Source organism: Peromyscus maniculatus, chromosome 6 (assembly GCF_049852395.1).
Source record: "Peromyscus maniculatus bairdii isolate BWxNUB_F1_BW_parent chromosome 6, HU_Pman_BW_mat_3.1, whole genome shotgun sequence".
NCBI lineage: Eukaryota > Metazoa > Chordata > Mammalia > Rodentia > Cricetidae > Peromyscus > Peromyscus maniculatus.
Genome location: NC_134857.1, coordinates 80,761,087 through 80,780,345, shown reverse-complemented (window position 1 = coordinate 80,780,345; position 19,259 = coordinate 80,761,087). Strand labels below are relative to the sequence as shown.

The following is a 19,259-nucleotide window of genomic DNA, read 5'->3' as shown; positions in this document are numbered from 1 at the left end:
AACTGAGGCCTGGTTTCTGACAGGCCATTAGGAGCCTGTCATGGCATTTGTTTGGCTCTTTCAATTGCATGTAATATGACTAGCTGCTTTAGGTTCTTGCTGCCTTGACTTCCCCACTGTGATGAACTGTGACATGGAATCTTTCCTAAATTGTATTCATTAGGGTGTTTGATCACAGTAACAGGAAATGAAACAAAGACATCTCCATACTGATTTCCATAGTGACTTTGCTAGTTTAGATTTCCACCAGCAGTATTAAGGGATTAAGGGTTCTACTTCTCCGAATCCTCATTATTTCCTTCCTTCCTTCCTTCCTTCCTTCCTTCCTTCCTTCCTTCCTTCCTTCCTTCCTTCCTTCCTTCCTTCCTTCCTTCCTTCCTTCCTTCCCTCCCTCCCCCCCTCCCTTCCTCCTCCTCCCTTTGTTTATTTTTGAGATTGGCATTTAATTACATTTCTCCCTTCCCTTTCCTCCATCCAGACCCTCTTATACCCTTCCCAACTCCTTCAATTTCATGGCCTCTTTTTTTTAATCAATTGTTAATTCATACACATATGTATATTATACATATATATTCCTAAATATAACTTGTTCAGTCAATATAATGTTACTTGTTTTTAGGGCTGACTGGCACCGGACAACCAGTAGGTGTACTATTCCCAGAGGAAGGTCACCTTTCCTGCTCCCAGCTTTCCTCTGTTGTCTATAGTTCTTTGTGAAGGGTTGAAGCCTCAGAGGCTTTTCTCCATCCACTTGGGCATGCCTATTGGTATCAAATTTGTTCAGCTCTCATTTGGGCAGTCAGGTTTATAAGACTTTACAGGTATAGCTTCTGACATTACTAGGAGACACAGTCTCACTGCAAACTCCCTGATCCTCTGGCCCTTACAGACTTCTGCCCTCTCTTTTTCAGTGTTCCCTGAGCCTTAGGTGTGGGATTGTTTTGTAGATGTATCCATTGGGACTGGGCTCCATGACTCTGCCTTTTGATTGGCTGTGATTTTCTGTAGTGGTCTCTGTTTATTGCAAAGAGAAGTTTCCTTGATAAGGGGTGAAGACTACACTTACCTGTGGGTATAAGGACAAATGCTTATAGATTGTTGTTAGGGATTATACTGGTTTAGTAAATTAGTGGTTGTAGATTTTCCTGCAGTAAAATGATTTCAATAGCACCAAGTGGTTAGCCAGGTTTCCATCACCAGGAGACAGCTGGGGAACAGGTGGTATTGAGGGGTGGGTCACACTATCCTGTGCCACTTGTGACATGGATGTGGGAAGGAGGCTACTGAGAGTGGGAAAGTACAAGGTGGGGGATGCAAAAGTGGGGGAGGGTAGGGAGGAAAGTGTGGGAGAGAAACAACAAAAGCAAATTTTGTTTGAAAATGCCATAATGTGTAGCTGGAAGATTTTCTGTGTCCTGGCATGCTGGCCGTCAGGACAAATCTCTCCCACTCGTGTCCCCCAAGTAAACACACAGAGGCTTACATTAATTATAACTGCATTGGCCATGGCTCAAGCTTTTAGCTAGCTAGCTCTGTAACTTAAATTAGCCTATAACTATTAATCTATGTATTGCCGCATGATCCATGGCTTTACCTGCGTCCCATTACACGTTGCTCCTTGGGCGGCTTGCTGGCATCTCTCTCTGCCTTCTTCCTGTCTCTCTCTTTGAATTTCCCGCCTACCTCTAAGCTGTTTTGCCATAGGCCAAACAGCTTTATTTATCAGCCAATCAGAGCAACACATATTCACAGTGTACAGAAAGACATTCCCCCATCAATAATGGAATACAATATTTTTATGAACTAATAAAAATATAGAAAGTGAAACTGTTACTGAGACATTGAGGACTAGCATAGATATTTGTTGATGGGCAATTGGGCTTTCGTCATGAAGATTATGGCTATAAATGGTAGATCTAAAACACGAAATGTATAGTAGCAAATATACTAAAAATAAGGCATGTCCTAGTTCTAGAACTGCTTATTCCATTAAACAGGGAGCACCTTCTATGCTGGGTACTATGCTAGATATGTGCAGGTTAAATAAAGATAGAGCCTCTGCCTCTGAGACACTCAGGGAATTCCAGGGGACTTCCAAGAGCCCTTGGATTCTTGTTTCTGTTAGCACTGTTGAGCAGTCTCCTATTTTGTTGTCAGTTTTCTGTAGCAAGTAGACCCTGTGACCCTCTTTGTAATGGTACCCCCAAAAGCTTACTGCTTGATTGGTGCTTTGTACTTTTATATCTTTGGCTGATTTTAATTGTCTTTATTCTCAACTTAGATCTTTGGATTAGAAAGTACAGCCCTGGTTTATCCTATATTCTCAGCTGATTACTCTATACTCTGCTGCATTTTCTTATGACTCATTATAAGTTTTTGGTGACCATATTTTAAAAATTACATCCCTTCCTAGTAATTATTTCTGCTAATTCATAATGTATTCATTGCCTTGGGAGTTGATTTCACTTTGATTAATTGTTGGAATTAGGATTAAAATTAACTCAAAATTGAATCATCTTCATGTATTTCACCATGTGGTGAACATAGCCAGTTACAGTATTTAGCTGGGTTATGGGAAGCATCACTGAACCTGTTCATGGGATGAGTACAGCCTTAGCAGTGGTTTAAGCATGATGTACACATGGGACATTTACATTGATGGCTGATGGGTACATTGTTTCAGTTTGTTCTAAACATGATTTGGGAGGCTTGCCCTTTTTCATTCATAACACTTTACAGGAAAAATCTATTCTTGTTCTTGCATGTTTGTGTGAAGTTATACATGACCACTAATCAAAATAATTTTCAGTGAGAAGCTCACAATGTTAATTCCTTACAGCAATTTCTATTCTAGTTCTGTTTTATCATTATAATTATGGAAGTTTTTAGCTAATGTAATCTTCAGGTTAACCTTTAAAATCTTCATCTGATCACCTCTTAGGACTAACAAATTTAAAGTTAGCCTACAAAATAACAGCTTTCATTATGTCATTTTTGCATTTTTGTTTCAGTAAATTCTCCCCCACATATTCTCTTCTGCCTCTACTAGTCTCCTTCCCACTTAGGTATTTCATAGTTATTACCCTCCCTATTAGAGCTATATAAATACACATGTATCTTTATCTGTATGTCTGCCTATCTAGCTGTATCTGTACAGAAACAGATATAAATTCAAAGCTGGGATCTGCACATCAGAGAGAATATGTGTGGTATTTATCTTTCTGAGTCTGGGATTCCTCACTGATACAGTAATTTTCAGATCCATCTATTTTCCTAAGAACTTCATTTTTCTTTAGAGGAAAGAAAAAACACACAAAAAACTAAACCAGTTAACCTGCCCTTGGTTACTTTCATCTCAGTGCTTATGATGTTGGACTTTTTCTCTCTTTTTTTTTTTTTTTTTTTGGTTTTTCGAGACAGGGTTTCTCTGCGTAGCTTTGCGCCTTTCCTGGAGCTCACTTGGTAGCCCAGGCTGGCCTCGAACTCACGGAGATCCGCCTGGCTCTGCCTCCCGAGTGCTGGGATTAAAGGCGTGCGCCACCACCGCCCAGCGATGTTGGACTTTTAAAAAAATACTTTGGTTTGTTTAGTCTTGACAGTCTCATTATATTACCAAGGATGGCCTTGAATTCAGAGTCTGTGCCGTATAGTACCAGAAGTTACTAGCAAGAATAGTCAGACAAGAAAGAGAAATGAAACACATGCACATTGGAAAGGAAGAAGAAAATTCTCCTGATTTCCACATGGCATGATTATCTGTGTAGGAAACCCTAATGAGAACTGCAGGTGCACACGCACAAAACCCTGTTGGAAAGAATGAATTAATTCAGTGCAATGACAGGATACAGATCAGTGTGCAAAACTCAGTTGCATTTCTTTACACTAATCACAGTCTGTTGGAGGGAGAAATAGGAAAAGAACCCTGTTTGTGATAACATCAAAATGATAAAAATGGGAGCTAGAGAGAGCTCTGTGGTGCAGATGCCTGCTGGGCAGATTTGAGGGTCGGAGCTCCTAGCACCCACTTAAAAGCCAGGCCTGGGCCTGAGTGTTTCTTTAACCCAACACTGACAAGTAGAGACAGGAGGATAGCTGGGACTTGCTGGCTGCAAGAGACTGCTTCAAAGGAACAGAGTGATACAAGAAGATGCTGAATGCCTTCCTTCCCTTGGTTTCCACATGCCATGTGTGCACACTCACACTGTGTGCATGTTCTTCCCTGCTCCCCCTGCACACACACAAGAGTAATAATACTTAATGAATGGATTTAACCAAAGAGAAAGATTGTACGCTGAAAAGTACAAAATATTGATGAAAATAATTGGAGACACAAATAAAGGAACAGTTAGTATCTGTGTTCATAGAGTGCATGCTATAGTTACCTTTGCGTTTGTTCCCAGGGTACTACTCAGCTCTTGATAGAGTCAGATTTAGCCCCATATTGATGTGTTGCTGTGTGTTGTTCTGAGAGATACTTTATGCCAGAGCAGTAGAAATAGTTGTAATTCTGTTAGAAGGAAACCGAGTGTGGTTCTTTTGAAACAACTCATTTTGTAAATCAGTAACAATAAAAATAAAGTTACTTTGGGGCCGGGGTGTAGCTCAGCTTAATATATGAGTGGTTCTGGGTCTTTAACACCAAATAAATAAATAAAAATTAAAACAATCGGAAGAAAAAAAAAACCCACAAAAGATAAAAGCTTACTTCATACTTCTTCCTTGTAGAGACAACAGTAAGTATTCCTTAAAAACATTCATGTTTTTATGTAGCTTTTTTTTTTTTTTTTTGACATATTACAGCGTTAAAACTAGGTCCTGAATCATTCAAGTTTGATGGTGCAGTGGAAGCCGTGGCTGTGCGGCAAGCTGAAAAGTATTACATCCTCCGTCCAGAAGTAATTGAAACCTATTGGTATCTATGGCGATTCACCCACGACCCAAGATACCGGCAGTGGGGCTGGGAAGCAGCACTGGTAAATACACTGATTTCTCCTTTTGTCTAAGCTGATTGGGCAGGGCTGCCCCTGTACCACGTATCCTCATCCCAGTTGCTTGATTTCGAGAACCATACACTTCCATTTCTCTGGAGAAGAAACTATTCTCAGTTTGTTTCTTGAGTAGTACAAACAAGCTTCAACTCCTATTTGCTCTCTATTAGTACTTACATAACCGTATACATTCACTATTCTAGTAAGTAACTATAAGGAGTTATTTAAAAGGCAAGCTCTCAGTATTGTTACAAAAATAAGCAGTATTATTTTTTATTATGTCTTTTTAATGTCTAACCACTGAAGAAAAGAAGCAAGAAGCATTGTCATATTAACCCAGATTCATAGCCTGGGCAGATGATTCTTGTTTATTTTACCTTGTGTTCTAATAATTCATGTGTGGATCATTAATCTGTTTTTAAAAATAGATTTAAAGACAAAATGTGGTATGCACACATACAAGCAGACTCTGTGTGTGTGTGTGTGTGTGTGTGTGTGTGTGTGTGTGTGTGTGTGTTTTCAGAAGCAGGAATTTGTTACGGTTAGTAAGTAAAGGAAGCGGTCCGTTTACTCTTAAATAGTCAACATTCACACTGAGTATGGTGATGGGTGTTTATAATCCTAACCTTCAGGAGGCTGAGGTAGGAGCTGTCGTAAGTATGATACCAGATCGGGCTGCCAAGTGAGCCTGGAGCCTGCCTGGGCTTAAACTGTTCTGATATGGTGACGAGATAGTCTTTAAAACAAACAAAAACATTTATTTATTCTTTGTGTATACCCCATGAGTGCATACCTGTGGAGGCCAGAAGAGGTTGTTAGATCCTCTGGAACTGGAATTACAGGTGTTTCTGAGCCCTCTGGTGTGGGTGCTGGGAACCAAACCCAGGCCCTGTGCAAGAGCAGCAAATGCTTTGACCTACTGAGCCATCAAGGCAGCCTGAGGATCTGTTCTTCACATGGTCCCTAGGATTAATAGGCCATTTATATTGCTAGATAAAAGCACCAGGCCTCAGGTAGAAGTCTTTAAAACCCAGCAACAACAAATAGAGAGCTCTAAAAAGAACTTGGAGTTTAATCCTTTAATTAATCCTTTAACCCCAGCACTTGGAAGGCAGAGGCAGGCCGATCTCTGCAAGTTCAATGCCAGTCTGACTGTCCTGGAACTCACTTTGTAGACCAGAGCTGTTACACAGAAAAACCCTGTCTGGAAAAACAAAAGGAGGAGGAGGAAGAAGAACTTGGCTTAGCACTTTTCATTGTTAACTAGTTAACTAGCTTTCTATTAGAAGAGAAGGTAGTAGGAGCAGGAACGAGAAGCCGCAGCAGCAGTGCTGAGGGAAGGACTGTGCCCTCATTGCTCAGTAGCTCAGGGTTAGGTGGAGCAGCGAAAGAGCGAGACTCGAGTGCTCTTCGCTCGCCGAACATCCAGTGCTGCAGTGGGAATGACCCATATGCACCACGAGACAGTCAGGGCTTTGACTTAAAAGTAGGGTTGTGAGTAGGTTGTTTTTGATTTAATACGTTTGATTTATGCATGTTCAAGCTCACAAAAAGAAATATACAGTAAGTATTTTAAATTCCAGTCAGGTATTAGAACACAGTAGTTAAGAGAGAGCAAATTGCTCAGCTCAATTTCTCCATCTGAAAAGTAGAGCTGTTAACCTCCTAGGATTATGAAATTTAAATGCTAGTGTATATGAAGCTCTTGGAATGGCCTTTGGCAGATTGTTAGCTCTAAATAGTTGCCATTATCATCTGGGCATGTAGGTGTGCACTTCCTGCTACTTCTCACCACCTGTGCTACCTGACTAATGAGACTGGGAAGACAATGTTTCAGAATAGAGTGTGGTTACAATAAATATCCTTATTACCACTAAATCATACATTTTTAGGATGCTGTGAGTTTTTGTTCTTGGAAATGATCACATTGAAATTCATTGTGTGTGTTTGTGTATATGTGTGCTCATGCATGTATATGTGGAGTTCAGAATACAATCTCATGTTCCTCTTGTGCCTTCCACCTTTTAAATAGAGTCTCTCATTGGCCTAAAACTTCATCAAGTAGGCTAGTCTGCCCAGCCATGTTAGCAAGCTCCAGGGATTCATCTTTATGCCTATGTTCTTAACCATTGCTGGAATTACAGGTGCACACCATTGCACTCTGCTTTTTACATGGATTCTGAGGAGCTGAACTCAAGTTCTCACTTTTCAAGACAGTTGCTCTATGAGTCATTTCCTCTATCCCTAATTACAAGCTTACTCTTGTCTTGATTTGTGCCAGACAGCTCCCTAATTCAGAAAGAACAGGTCAAATTTGACATTTAAGTTAGGAAAATATAGGCTTATTGTAGAGAGATTATAGTGTTAGACAGGGAAAGAATCTCAGTACAAGCTTGTTTTTCCAGTATGAGAACATTTCTATTTGATAACACTATGCTTAGGCTTAATATAGTATCAGTTACAAAAATGCCAATTTTCCTACAGATTTATATGAGTGTTTGTTTTTCTTTTTGTTACAGACAGGGTTTCACTATGTAACCCTAGCTGTCCTAGAACTCACTTTGCAGACCAGGCTGGCTTTGAACTTAGAGATCTGTCTGTCTGCTTCCCAAGTGCTGGAATTAAAGGCCACTATGCCCATCCTTTCTATGAACTTTATCAACTTGTCCACAGAATTGTCTTCTCTGCTCTCCTTCACAGGCTATTGAAAAGTATTGCCGAGTCAGTGGTGGGTTTTCCGGAGTCAAGGATGTGTATTCCCTCACTCCTACGCATGATGACGTGCAGCAGAGCTTCTTTCTCGCTGAAACATTAAAGTAAGCATACACTCAGAGTGTCTTAAGTAAGCTTATTTAAAAACTGTTCCTATTACTAAGGAGATATATAATGTTGCCATACAGGTATATAATGGGTGATGTTTAAGTCAAATTAATCATATCATTCAACTCAAATAATTAGTTCTTTCTGAAATGTAGTGTTATCTATAATCACCCTTTCTGCAGTAGCGCACCAGAACCACTTCTCCCCATGAGATTGTAACAGTGCTCACTGGTCCTGTCCCTTCCCGTCTCTCCAGGCTCTGGTTGTGCTGTCTACCCCTATGCAGTCATCCTTTTTACCTTCTACCTAGGCGTGAGATCATACAGTTACTTGTTTTTCTGTGCCTGGCATCTTTCCCCAGACATAAGTTTTTAGATCTACCCAGACTAATTGAAATGACAAAATTTCATCATTTGTAATGGATGAATAATATTCCATTTGTAGATATATACCACATTTTCTTTATTCATTAACATTTTTGTAGAGTAATGTTGCTGTATGATTGCTAAATAATTAGTATGACTATATGTTACATGTACAAGAGTTTATTACAAGAGTTTTATGTAGTTGGGTTAGTAAATATTAGGCCATATCTTGAAGAATGGCTGTAAGGTAGCTATTTTATCAAGTAAATGTTCTGTTGTGGTCGTGCAGGCCTCTAATCCTAAAACTCTGGAGACAAGATATAACAGGGTTTTTCTTTTGGGCCACCAACCAGCTCCCAAATCATAACTCGGAGACTTCCTATTAGTTATGCATGCTTGGCCTTGCTTAGGCTTGTTTCTGGCTAGCTCTCTTTAACTTAAACCAACCAGTTTCTCTTTATCTACCTTTTGCTTCCTCAGGACTTTTTACCTTTCTTTCCTTCTATATATCTTACTTTCACTGCTTCTCATGTCTGGCTGCAGCTGCCTAGATTCTGGTTCCAGGTGTGTTCTTCTCCTTCTCCCTTGTTCTCTCCTTCTTCTCTCTTCTTTCCTTTCTCCTATTTATTCTCTCTGCCTGCCAGCCCCGCCTACCCCTCTCCTGCCTAGCTATTAGCCATTCAACTTTTTGTTAGACCAATCAGGTGCCTTAATCAGGCAAGGTGAAACAAATGCAACACATCTTTACATAATTAAATGGAGCACAAACAATATAACACATCTTTGCCTAGTTAAAATAATATTCCACAACAGCAAGACCCAAGCACTGCCAACCCTGGGTCATCCTGAGCTATATACATATGTATATAGCAAGACTCTGTCTCCAAAAAATATTAAATCAGGGGAAGGGATAGTTAGTGCCTTTAAATAAGTTACTTTGTTTCTTCTCTTTGATATACTTTATAATCACCTAGAAAACTTCTTACAGCATAGATTCAATGGCCCATAACTACAAAATTTTATTAGGCTGAGGTAGAGCCAGGCAGTATGATGGTCATCTTTGGACCCAGCTGAGTTCAGAGTACATCTCTTAGGATGATCATATATGTTTTAGTGGTACTAAATGATAATGTAGCCACCACCAGCCATTCTCCCCATAAGGTTCTGTACAAAGATACATGGAAAGGAAAAATGGGGAAGGAAAAAAGACAGTTTGGAGTGTGTACTCAAAAACCCAGGTGGAGCTCTGTAAATAGGCCTGGGAGAAAGATGGAGACATTAATTACATATGTATGCTTTTTTAAAAGCCTGCAAAGCAAGTATCTCTTCATCTCATCAGTAACTTAATTTCATGTTTATGTCTCCTGTATCTTACACATGGGTGACTTACAAATACATCATTTGCCTAGCAAATGTTTACTGCCCAGTACCACTCAGATCACTTGGAAATGTAGCAGCAACACAAAGGACAAGTATCCTGCTGCACTCTGATACAAATAAAGTTCACTTAAGTCTGCCCAGCTGGATATCTCACTCTCATATGAATATTGTTCATTTATGTCTGGTACGTTACAGCTGAGGTGTATACACATCTCAAAGCGAGTTATCCTACAGATCCATATTAAGTTTTTCTTTTATGAATATGTCATAATATTTTTCAATGTCTTTTAGTCTCTAAATTAGTGCTGTTCCTGCTTTTCCTTTTAATATATCAGTATGCCGTGTGCTTCTGTTTTCTTGCTGCTTCGTTTTACTCCTTCTTTCCACAACCACAACCGACCCTGTTCCAGACCCTGGTTGTTGTGGAGATCGTTTACAACACCTGCCCTGGTCCTGAGTTTCCCACCTCTAGGCCTTCCTTGTTGTCGTGTCCTATGTGGTTAGGCTTGCATCTGTATCAAGTGGTTTTAAGAGCACTGGACTGTAAGACAGAGTGACAGCTTCAGTTATTCAGTGCTACATCCTACTAAATGAACATGTCATAGGAAGGTTCTGTGCTTTACATGTAAAGCTGGGGAATTTGACACACACAGGTTGTGGTAGAGCTTCCCCTTCTCTTCCTCCCCACCTCCTACATGCTACACACACACACACACACACACACACACACACACACACACACAAACACCAATTCATTTGTTCATACTTTGTTGAGAGCCATTAAAATGACTGTAGAAGACTAACTAGTGAGGTAATAGAGGGTAAGGACAGCTTCTGCCAACACATGTTTAAAAGACAGAGCAGAGCAGAGAAAGCTGAGTGCTTGTATGGGGGAGTTAACTTGAACAAGCTGATAAACTGGTAAATGCTGGCTTTGAAAACCGGAATTTGAGAGTGGGGGTGGGAATGTTTATGTGGGAATATTAGACTCTTTTTTGTTTTGTTTTGAGACAAGGTTGTGAACTGCCATCTGGGTACTGGGAATTGAACCTGGGTCCTCTAGAAGAGCAGCCAATGGTCTTAACCACTGAGCCATCTCTCCAGCCCCCACTTGCATAATATTTAATTGTGTGATTTTACTTTTTATGATATGAAAATATGATATATATTTTCCAAATATACTTTTACATTATCTGATTGTTCTATGCCCAATTTTAAGTTGTTTCATACCCCTTTTTTTAACCCTACTTTTCTCTATAGTACCTGACTTCTAACATAACATAGTTTTCTTTTTTTGTTATTTTGTTTTATTTGTTTGTTTTTCAAGGCACGGTTTCTTTATGTACCCTTGGCTGTCCTAGAACTTGCTCTGTAACCAGGCTGGCCTTGAACTCAAAAAGATTCTGCCTCTGCCTCCCAAGAGCTGGGATTTAAGACACTCATATGCCACTGCACCCAGTTTTTAACATAATTTTCTAAACATTATCAAAATAGAATATAAATTCCCTGGAGTAGGTAAGATTTTTTTATATTTTGTTTATTGTTTTATCTTCATATAATGAGGCTTGCACACGTAAGTTTTAATATGTAATAGATTCCAGATCAAGACTTGAGTCACCTGACTCCCAGGGGAACAGCTGAAAACAACAGCAGTTATTTTTATAATGTCTTATAAAATAGTGTCATTAAGAAGACAATAGCCAGCCAGTGGTGGTGGCAGCGCATGCTTTCAATCCCAGCACTCGGGAGGTAGAGCCAGGTGGATCTCTGTGAGTTCAAGGCCAGGCTGGTCTACAGAGCGAGATCCAAGACAGGAACCAAAACTACATTGAGAAACCGTGTCTCGAAAAATCAGAGAGAGAGAGAGAGAGAGAGAGAGAGAGAGAGAGAGAGGGAGGGAGGGAGGGAGGGAGGGAGGGAGGGAGAGAGGAAGGAGAGAGAAGACAATAGCCATGTCCTTTCCTGTCTGTGGCTTAGGATGGATTCGGAACCAGTACTAGCAGTGACTGATAATCAGTATAGGAACTGACAAAAGTAGAGCCCACTGTGTAGCTAGAGTTTTCCTGCCTTGCCCACAGTCAGGACAAATCTTTGTCACCCGCCAGTCCCACAGCCGCTCAGACCCAACCAAGTAAACACAGAGACTTATATTGCATACAAACTGTATGGCCATGGCAGGCTCCTTGCTAACTGTTCTTATAGCTTAAATTAATCCATTTCCATAAATCTATACCTTGCCACGTGGCTGGTGGCTTACCGGCGTCTTCACATGCTGCTGGTCATGGCAGTGGCTGGCAGTGTCTCTCTGCCTCAGCCTTCTGCTTCCCAGAATTCTCCTCTCTCCTTGTCCCACCTACTTCCTGCCTGGCCACTGGCCACTGGCCATTCAGTGTTTTATTTATTGACCAATCAGAGCAGTTTGACATACAGACCATCCCACAGCACCACTGTGAAAACCAGAGATTCAGAGCTGTGGGGCTGTTTTCAGTAGAGATAAAGGTTCAGATGAGCTGAAGAAGGAACAGTGAAATAATAGACCTCTTGTTAGAAGTTGCACATGTAGGGGACTTGCAGAAGTGCCTCTCAAACTGGAGCATGAATCCAAGTTGCCTCAAATGATTCATCACCAGGGCTTCTTACTAATAGGTGGAGCGTAAGAGCATGCACTGCTAGCAAGTTCACAGGCATTCTCACAGCTACTGGTCTGTAGGGATCACTTTGAGAACCACTGACGCCCATGCTCTGTAACACATTGGCGCAAGCAATTAAGAATCAAGAAACTGGCTGCTGACAGAGCAGCTGCCACACCATGATGTCAGGTGGCAAAACCATTGCTTAACTGCTGTATCCGTGTAGGTTAGTCTCTTGGAGTCTCTGGAGTACTGGAAGCGTGGTTTGCAGTCTTTAATCCTTCTAACGCATGCCACAGTGCAGTCCAAGTGTTAGATATTGTCACTTTCAAAATGACTCACTTCAAAATACCTAGCAGTCTCTTTTGCTACAGTAGAGGGAGCTATAACACAAATTGTACTAGGTGGCAACAACAAAATTTTCACCTTTCCATTTTTGTCAGTCTTTATTGAAGTATTTTAAGTGAGTGGTTCATTGGTGTTTTATCAGATTCATTAGACTGGATAATTCCTACCCTGTTTAATGTAGTTGTGTTCTGTGTAATGATGTTTTGGTCAGTGATGGACCACATATTGCACATCGGTCCCATGAAATTCTATCATATACTGATTGCCTTAGTTTATCCTTTTAGCCATCTTAGTTTGTATCCGTACTCTGTAATGTTCACACACCAGGGAAGCTCCTGACACTGCATTTCCCAAACCAGCCCCGTAGGCATGTGACACCTGAGTGGAGAGTACATCTCCACCTTGGTTTTGCAGTCACTTCTATCCACACCCAAACTGCTCTGCTTTCTGTCTCTGTACATCACCCTTTTTAGAAACAAATTAGTTTGAATCATATGGTTTGGGAGTATTTTTTATTTGGCATTTTATCAGAATGGTTCATGTTACAGTTACCAGCAATTCATTTCTTTATGGTGGTGCTATTTAGTATTCTGCTGGGGTATGAACATTTTGTTTATCCCTTTACTTCTGATGGGCTGTTAGATGATTTTGAAATGAATAAAGGAAAAATGATTGTTCACCACTTGATTACAGTAATGTGTTTGCACTTATCTTTTTTAACTTAAAAATTTGCCCATAAATTAATTTTATGTAATATGCTGTTATCAATCAGTCATCAAATTGTTTACTATTATTAAATAAAATTTGAAGTGGTTTTAAATGTAAGTGCTAGGGTAGTGAAAGAAAGAAACTGAAATATTGCTAACTGGTATATAAGATGTTAACAGGTAGCATAAAATAGAAGAAATAAGGTGTCTAAAATGAGGGCCAGCTTGAGAAAGTACCTAGGAATAGAAGAAAACTTCCTCAGCTTGATAAAGAGCACATATGAAAAGAACAGTTACCATCATACTGAAAAAAGCATTTGGTTCTCCCAACGTCAATAACAAAACAAAAACATCTGCACTTTTCCTTTTCTGTTTAGCAATGTATTGGAGATTCTAGCCAATGCTGTCAGGCAAGAAAAAGAAACAAACAAACAAAAAAAGACATCCAGACCAGAAAGGAAGAAGTAAGACTATTTTAAAGAGAGAATGTGATAATCCATATAAAAATTCCTACATATCTTACCAAAGAATAACTAAAACTAATGAATGAATTTAGCAGGGCTACAGATACAGGCTCAATATGCACAAATTAATTGTATATATTAGCAGTGAGCCATAAGAAGTTAAAAATTAATATCACATATAAATAGCATGAAGATGTAGAATATTAATATGCAAATCTTGGTAAAATATTAAAGAGCTACACACTGAAAATTAAAGTCATTGCTGAAATAAATGTTCAAGGCCTAAATAAATGTTTAAGTTTCTGGAAACATGATATTAATTCTCCCCAAATTTAATGTGTTGATTATATGAAACTCTACTCAAAATTTTAGTAGTCTTTTTTTTCTTTTTCTGTAGAAATTGACTTACTGTTTCTGATTACAAAGGATCTGGAATAACCAAGACAAGTTTGAAAAAGAATAAAGTGTAACAGTACGTTTTTGTTGGGACCACCAGCACAAAAATAACGACTTGGAGACTTACTACTAGTTATGAAAGCTTGGCCTTAGCTTAGGCTTTTCCCCAGCTAGCTCTTATAACATAAATTAACTTGTTTCTATTAATTTACGTTCTACCATGTGGCTGTTACCTCTTCTTGGTATGGCACATCCAGCTTGCTCTGAGTTTGCTGGTGAATTCATCCACCTAAATTCCTCCTCCCAGTTTCTTTTTCTCTGCCCAGAAGTCCCACCTATTCTCTCCTGCCTAGCTATTGGTCATGTATATCTTTATTAAACCAATCAGAAGGTGTCTTAGGCAGAGACACATCTTTACAGTTAAACAAATATTCCACGACATTTCCCCCTTTTTGCGTTTAACAAATTCAGAGAAAATACTTTGTATTATCCATCATATCTTAATGGATCCAAAATTTTATACCTAAACCACTTTCTATCATAACTTGTATTACCATCTAAAAATACCTTTTTTTACACCTTAAAACATCTTCTTAGATAAACTACTCTCAGCCTTATAAATTTTATATCTCTTTTTATGTTTCATTTCTGAATTTAGCAACAAGGAAAACTGTAACTGTAACTATCTAGTCTTCAACCCTATCAAAGACCCAAGAAGGATAAAGTATTACCTGAGTAAACAGGAAGTACAGAGCAAACAACTTCCAAAATTATAGAAATGATAGAAACAGCTGGCTACCTGGATGGTCACCCAAGGTTCCTCTGCAATATTGGATCATCTGTCTTCAGCCTACAGGTCTAGAATATCTGACAGACTTTTCTGTAAAGCAGGAATTTTGAAGGACTGGCCTGCCTTGTCTGGGAAAAGTTCAGCAGTTGCCTTCTTTTGTGCCCTGTTTATCAAAATTGAACAGCATACTGTCAGCAGTCAAGATAAGGACAGTTTGTTGTCCAGTGGCTAGCTTTGCCATATTGAAAGCAAACTACATATGGAGATTCTTCAATGCCTGTCATCCTTTTTTGAAGTAAATTGGTGCTGCCAGGAACAGATGTGTCTCACTATCATCAAAAGCCTTATGTTATTAAAACATTTTAAATGCCATATTCTATAGGTCCCTGAAGTGTTTGAAGACCACCTATTTATCTCAAATATATCTCTGTGTAATCTTGAAAGCATACCTAACATGACTACCAGTTTGATTGTTATAGATGACTAACTACTAACCTGCATTTCTTAATTATCCTAAATGGTTTATAGTAATAGCTTTTAAGGACTAGAACTATACATTAAATTTTTTAATGTGCTGCATAGGTACAGTACCTTAAACAAGAGTAGACACATCCATACATATGCATACACACACACACACACACACACACACACACACACACACACACACATATATAACTAAAATAACCTTAAATTTGTATTAATATACAAAAATATCTTAAGAGTAGAACCATGTATAGAGTATGTTCTAACAAAAATAACCTTAAATTTGTATCAATATAATATAATTCCCCTTTTTTCTTTTGAAACAGAGATCCTTGAATCCATTCTACCTTACTTAATTTCTCCCCTTACCATGACCAGTAACAATTTACAACAAACTCTCCTAAGTGATGAATAAACATCCGTAACCCACCGAATGACCGAATACCACCCACCCCACCTCTTGGGAATGTGAACATCCTGTTCTCTAGACTGCTTCCTGTTGTTTGGGGATGATAACATCTTTAGGGACCCTGAGAAAAAAGAGATAATGGTCGAGTCCTGGGAGAGCTAGCTGTATTCTTTTTTGTTTGGTCTCTGTATGATGGGGAAGTGTAGAGCTTATCTGAATTCCTGGCTGGAGTAGCCTGTGAGGCTGGGCTATCTCAGCTAGCAGCTTTGAAGTTGTTCTGGATGCAGAATTTTGAGGAAACTTCAACAGAGGCATTTTGAGAGGCTGGATCACCTGGGTTACTTGTTTTTATTGTCTGGTCCTTTTTTTTTTTTCCTGAAAACACAAATTTTTAAAGGTAACATATATCTGCATTAACACAAGTATGGAATGTGCAGTGTGTACAAGTCAGCTAAAGATGATTTTCTGTTTTATGTTTGAGCAGGTAAAAAGCATCTGTCAACTTTATAAGTCCATTTGGACTACATAACCAAACTGTAACATAAATCTCTATCCATGCCATATGAAAGTCCTGAGGATTCTGTAGCCAACAAGATTTATCGTATCTCATCCAGTCTCAGAGCTGTTCCCATGCAGAAGGATCAGCTTATACGTCACATGTCTTGCAGTTTTTCTTCTTCAAGTCTGTAGCCAAGATTTTCAGGTCTCCCCCAATCATATCTGCTCTTTATTGATTTTGAAGAAATCCATAGCTTGTTGTTTCTTATGAAAGCAAAAGCAAAACCACTTCCCTAATGCAACATATTTTCTGACTTCCATTTTGAAGTTAAGACATTCTTAAAATACATAGGTTGGGCCGGGCGTTGGTGGCGCACGCCTTTAATCCCAGCACTCGGGAGGCAGAGCCAGGCGGATCTCTGTGAGTTCGAGGCCAGCCTGGGCTACCAAGTGAGCTCCAGGAAAGGCGCAAAGCTACACAGAGAAACCCTGTCTCGAAAAAAAAAAAAAAAAAATACATAGGTTGGTTTAATTTAGCATTTTCCATAATCCAGTGTCTCTCAGCAGCTATTGTTTTTTGTTCATCAGCATTTTAAAATTTCAGTTAACAAAGCACCATACAGAATCCAGACACCCTGTGTACTTCTCGTCTTTATGTGTCATTCCTTTTATATTACTTGGCTCTCTTTTTAATGACTTTATTTGATCTTCTTTTTCTTTAACACCTAAGCATATTTAAAATATTATATCTGTTTAGAAGTTTCCTCAGTCTGTACCTGACTTTTTGTGCATCTGTGGTCTTCTCTGACTGTGTGAGCCGAACCTTAAACTGCTAGGCTACCACCTCCTGGCTCTGGAGTCTGGCTCCACTCCTATCAGTTCCCTGAGAGCCTAGCCTCATGCTGATGGTACCACTGGAAGCTGCATTTACCACCCCAGCTCTAGGAACTTTCTGAGTCCGTTTTCCGGAGTCCCCAAGCGAAAAGGTCCAGGTGGCAGCCACAGGCAACATAGAAGCCTTCATAACTTACTTGAAGACATTAAAGCTGCAGTGTTCAAAATGGTGGATATCAGTGTATTCTATAGATTCATTGATGTGCAAAATAGAGAGTGCCTCATGGAAGGCACTGTGCTTAGATGGAGACCTGATTTTCACAATGATAAAGGGTGGTATTGATTATAGATTGTGCTGAAACATTTGAATTTCTTAATTCATATACATAAATGAATTTATATGGGTCAAGACCTAAATTTAAAGTCTTAAAAATGCACTTTAAAAAGAAAACACTGAGAAAAAAAAATATCTGTAACCTGAAGTTAGGCAGAGATTCCTTCGATAAGACAGCAGAAGCAAAATCCATTAAACCAGTCTCAAAATAGAAAGCAGTTAGTTATTCTTGGAAAGCTACTGTTAAGAGAGTAAAGAAAAAGCTGAGTATAGTGGTGCCTTTAATCTCGACACTTGGGAGACAGAGCCAGGCAGAGGTATTAGAGAGACCCTGTCTCAAAAAAAGGAGGGTGGGGGTAAAGAAAAGGCACATACAAGGATAATAATCTTTAATTGATCATGGACTGCTGTCTGTAACATATGAGAAAGTCTGGGAACTTAGCAAGAGAAGAGCCATCCCAGTTAAAAACTAGGTGAAATTTTTAAATAGGTGTCTCATCAAAGATGTCAAGACAACAAGCACATGAAACGGTGCTCTACCTTTGCCTCCATCTCCAGATGACCTTCTTCTTGCATGTCTAGTCCAACTCTCCCTTTGCTTTCACTTGTAATGCTGCACCAGGGTCATGGTAGCACACACTGGGACTGCAGTCTCCATATGGAAAGCAGACTGAACAGAGTCCCCTGCTGTGTCAACCAGGTATGCTGCGGCTTCTCTGTTGGCAGCCTGGTGAAGAAGTCAGTCAAGTGGGTCTAGAGATGTAGGACAGAGTGAGAGAGAAAGTCCTGTTCCTCTGTGTCCCAGCTTCTCAGTGCAAAGGGCAGTACGTCATCCCCTTTTACCTGCACTGGTTTTGCTCTCATCCAGAACTGTAACAGTAACCAGAAGAGATAGTAATGTACTTAAAAAAAATCTTCGCTGGGGTTTTGTAAAGTGGTGCTAGTTACTAACATCAAGAGGCAGGTCTCAGGTTTCCTTACTGTGTGGTATGTGTGTGTCCATCTGTCTGTCTGTGTTGTTTGTGGTGCTAGAAATGGAACCCAAGGCTTTGCTCACGCTAGGCAGGTGCTATATAACTGAGATATACCCTCAACCCCTCACTCTGTAGATTTTTTATGTACACTTTGATCATCTTTAATAGAATTCAAATTGGAATTTTCCTGACTATATTAAAGGTAAGAATCATTGTGATACACCAGGTGGTGGTGGCGCTCACCTTTAATCACAGCACTTGGGAGGCAGTGACAGACGGATCTCTGTGAGTTCGAGGCCAGCCTGCTCTATAGAGTTAGTTTCAGGAAACCAGGGCTACACAGAGAAAACCTGTCTCGTAAAACCAAAAATAAAAAACAGAATGATTGTGGTTATTTATCCCTGTTTGGTATCCAAGTGACTCCGGTGGCATGGAGCTCACAGAGAGACCTTTGGCTACTAATCACCTTCTGACTCTTTATAAATACACAGTGCTTCAGAGACTTATTTAATAGTTTCTCATACCAAGAGCTGTAAAGTTACAACTACTAGTTTTCCTCAGTATTTGCTAATAAATGTGAACCTTTAAGTCTCCTATGATTCTCTGAGTCACCAAAACGTAGAGTCGATATTATGTGTGCTTCTTGAAAGAACGTCTGAAAATTATGAAGTGGTTTGTCTTATGCTGTCCTTATAGCTTTATTTCATAGGCTTTGGACAAGTGTGTGAAATGTTTTAGAAACTTTTATCTCATCAGTCTAACTGTGCGTCTTCATCAGAACTGCTCAGAGTCAGGTGCTGGCTCTCGCTGCAGTCCCCAATGAGCCCACTTGTTGT

At 39.6% G+C, this 19,259-nt stretch overlaps 1 protein-coding gene across 1 annotated transcript in view; it reads left to right on the top strand.

The window, feature by feature from the left end:
* Positions 1 to 19,259, top strand: part of Man1a2 (mannosidase alpha class 1A member 2) — a 133,465-nt gene that overhangs the window by 111,849 nt on the left and 2,357 nt on the right. The window contains exons 11-12 of the mRNA XM_006989086.4: positions 4,801 to 4,973; positions 7,689 to 7,804. Of these exons, the coding sequence (XP_006989148.1) occupies positions 4,801 to 4,973; positions 7,689 to 7,804 (289 nt within the window). The remainder of the gene's footprint in view (positions 1 to 4,800; positions 4,974 to 7,688; positions 7,805 to 19,259) is intronic.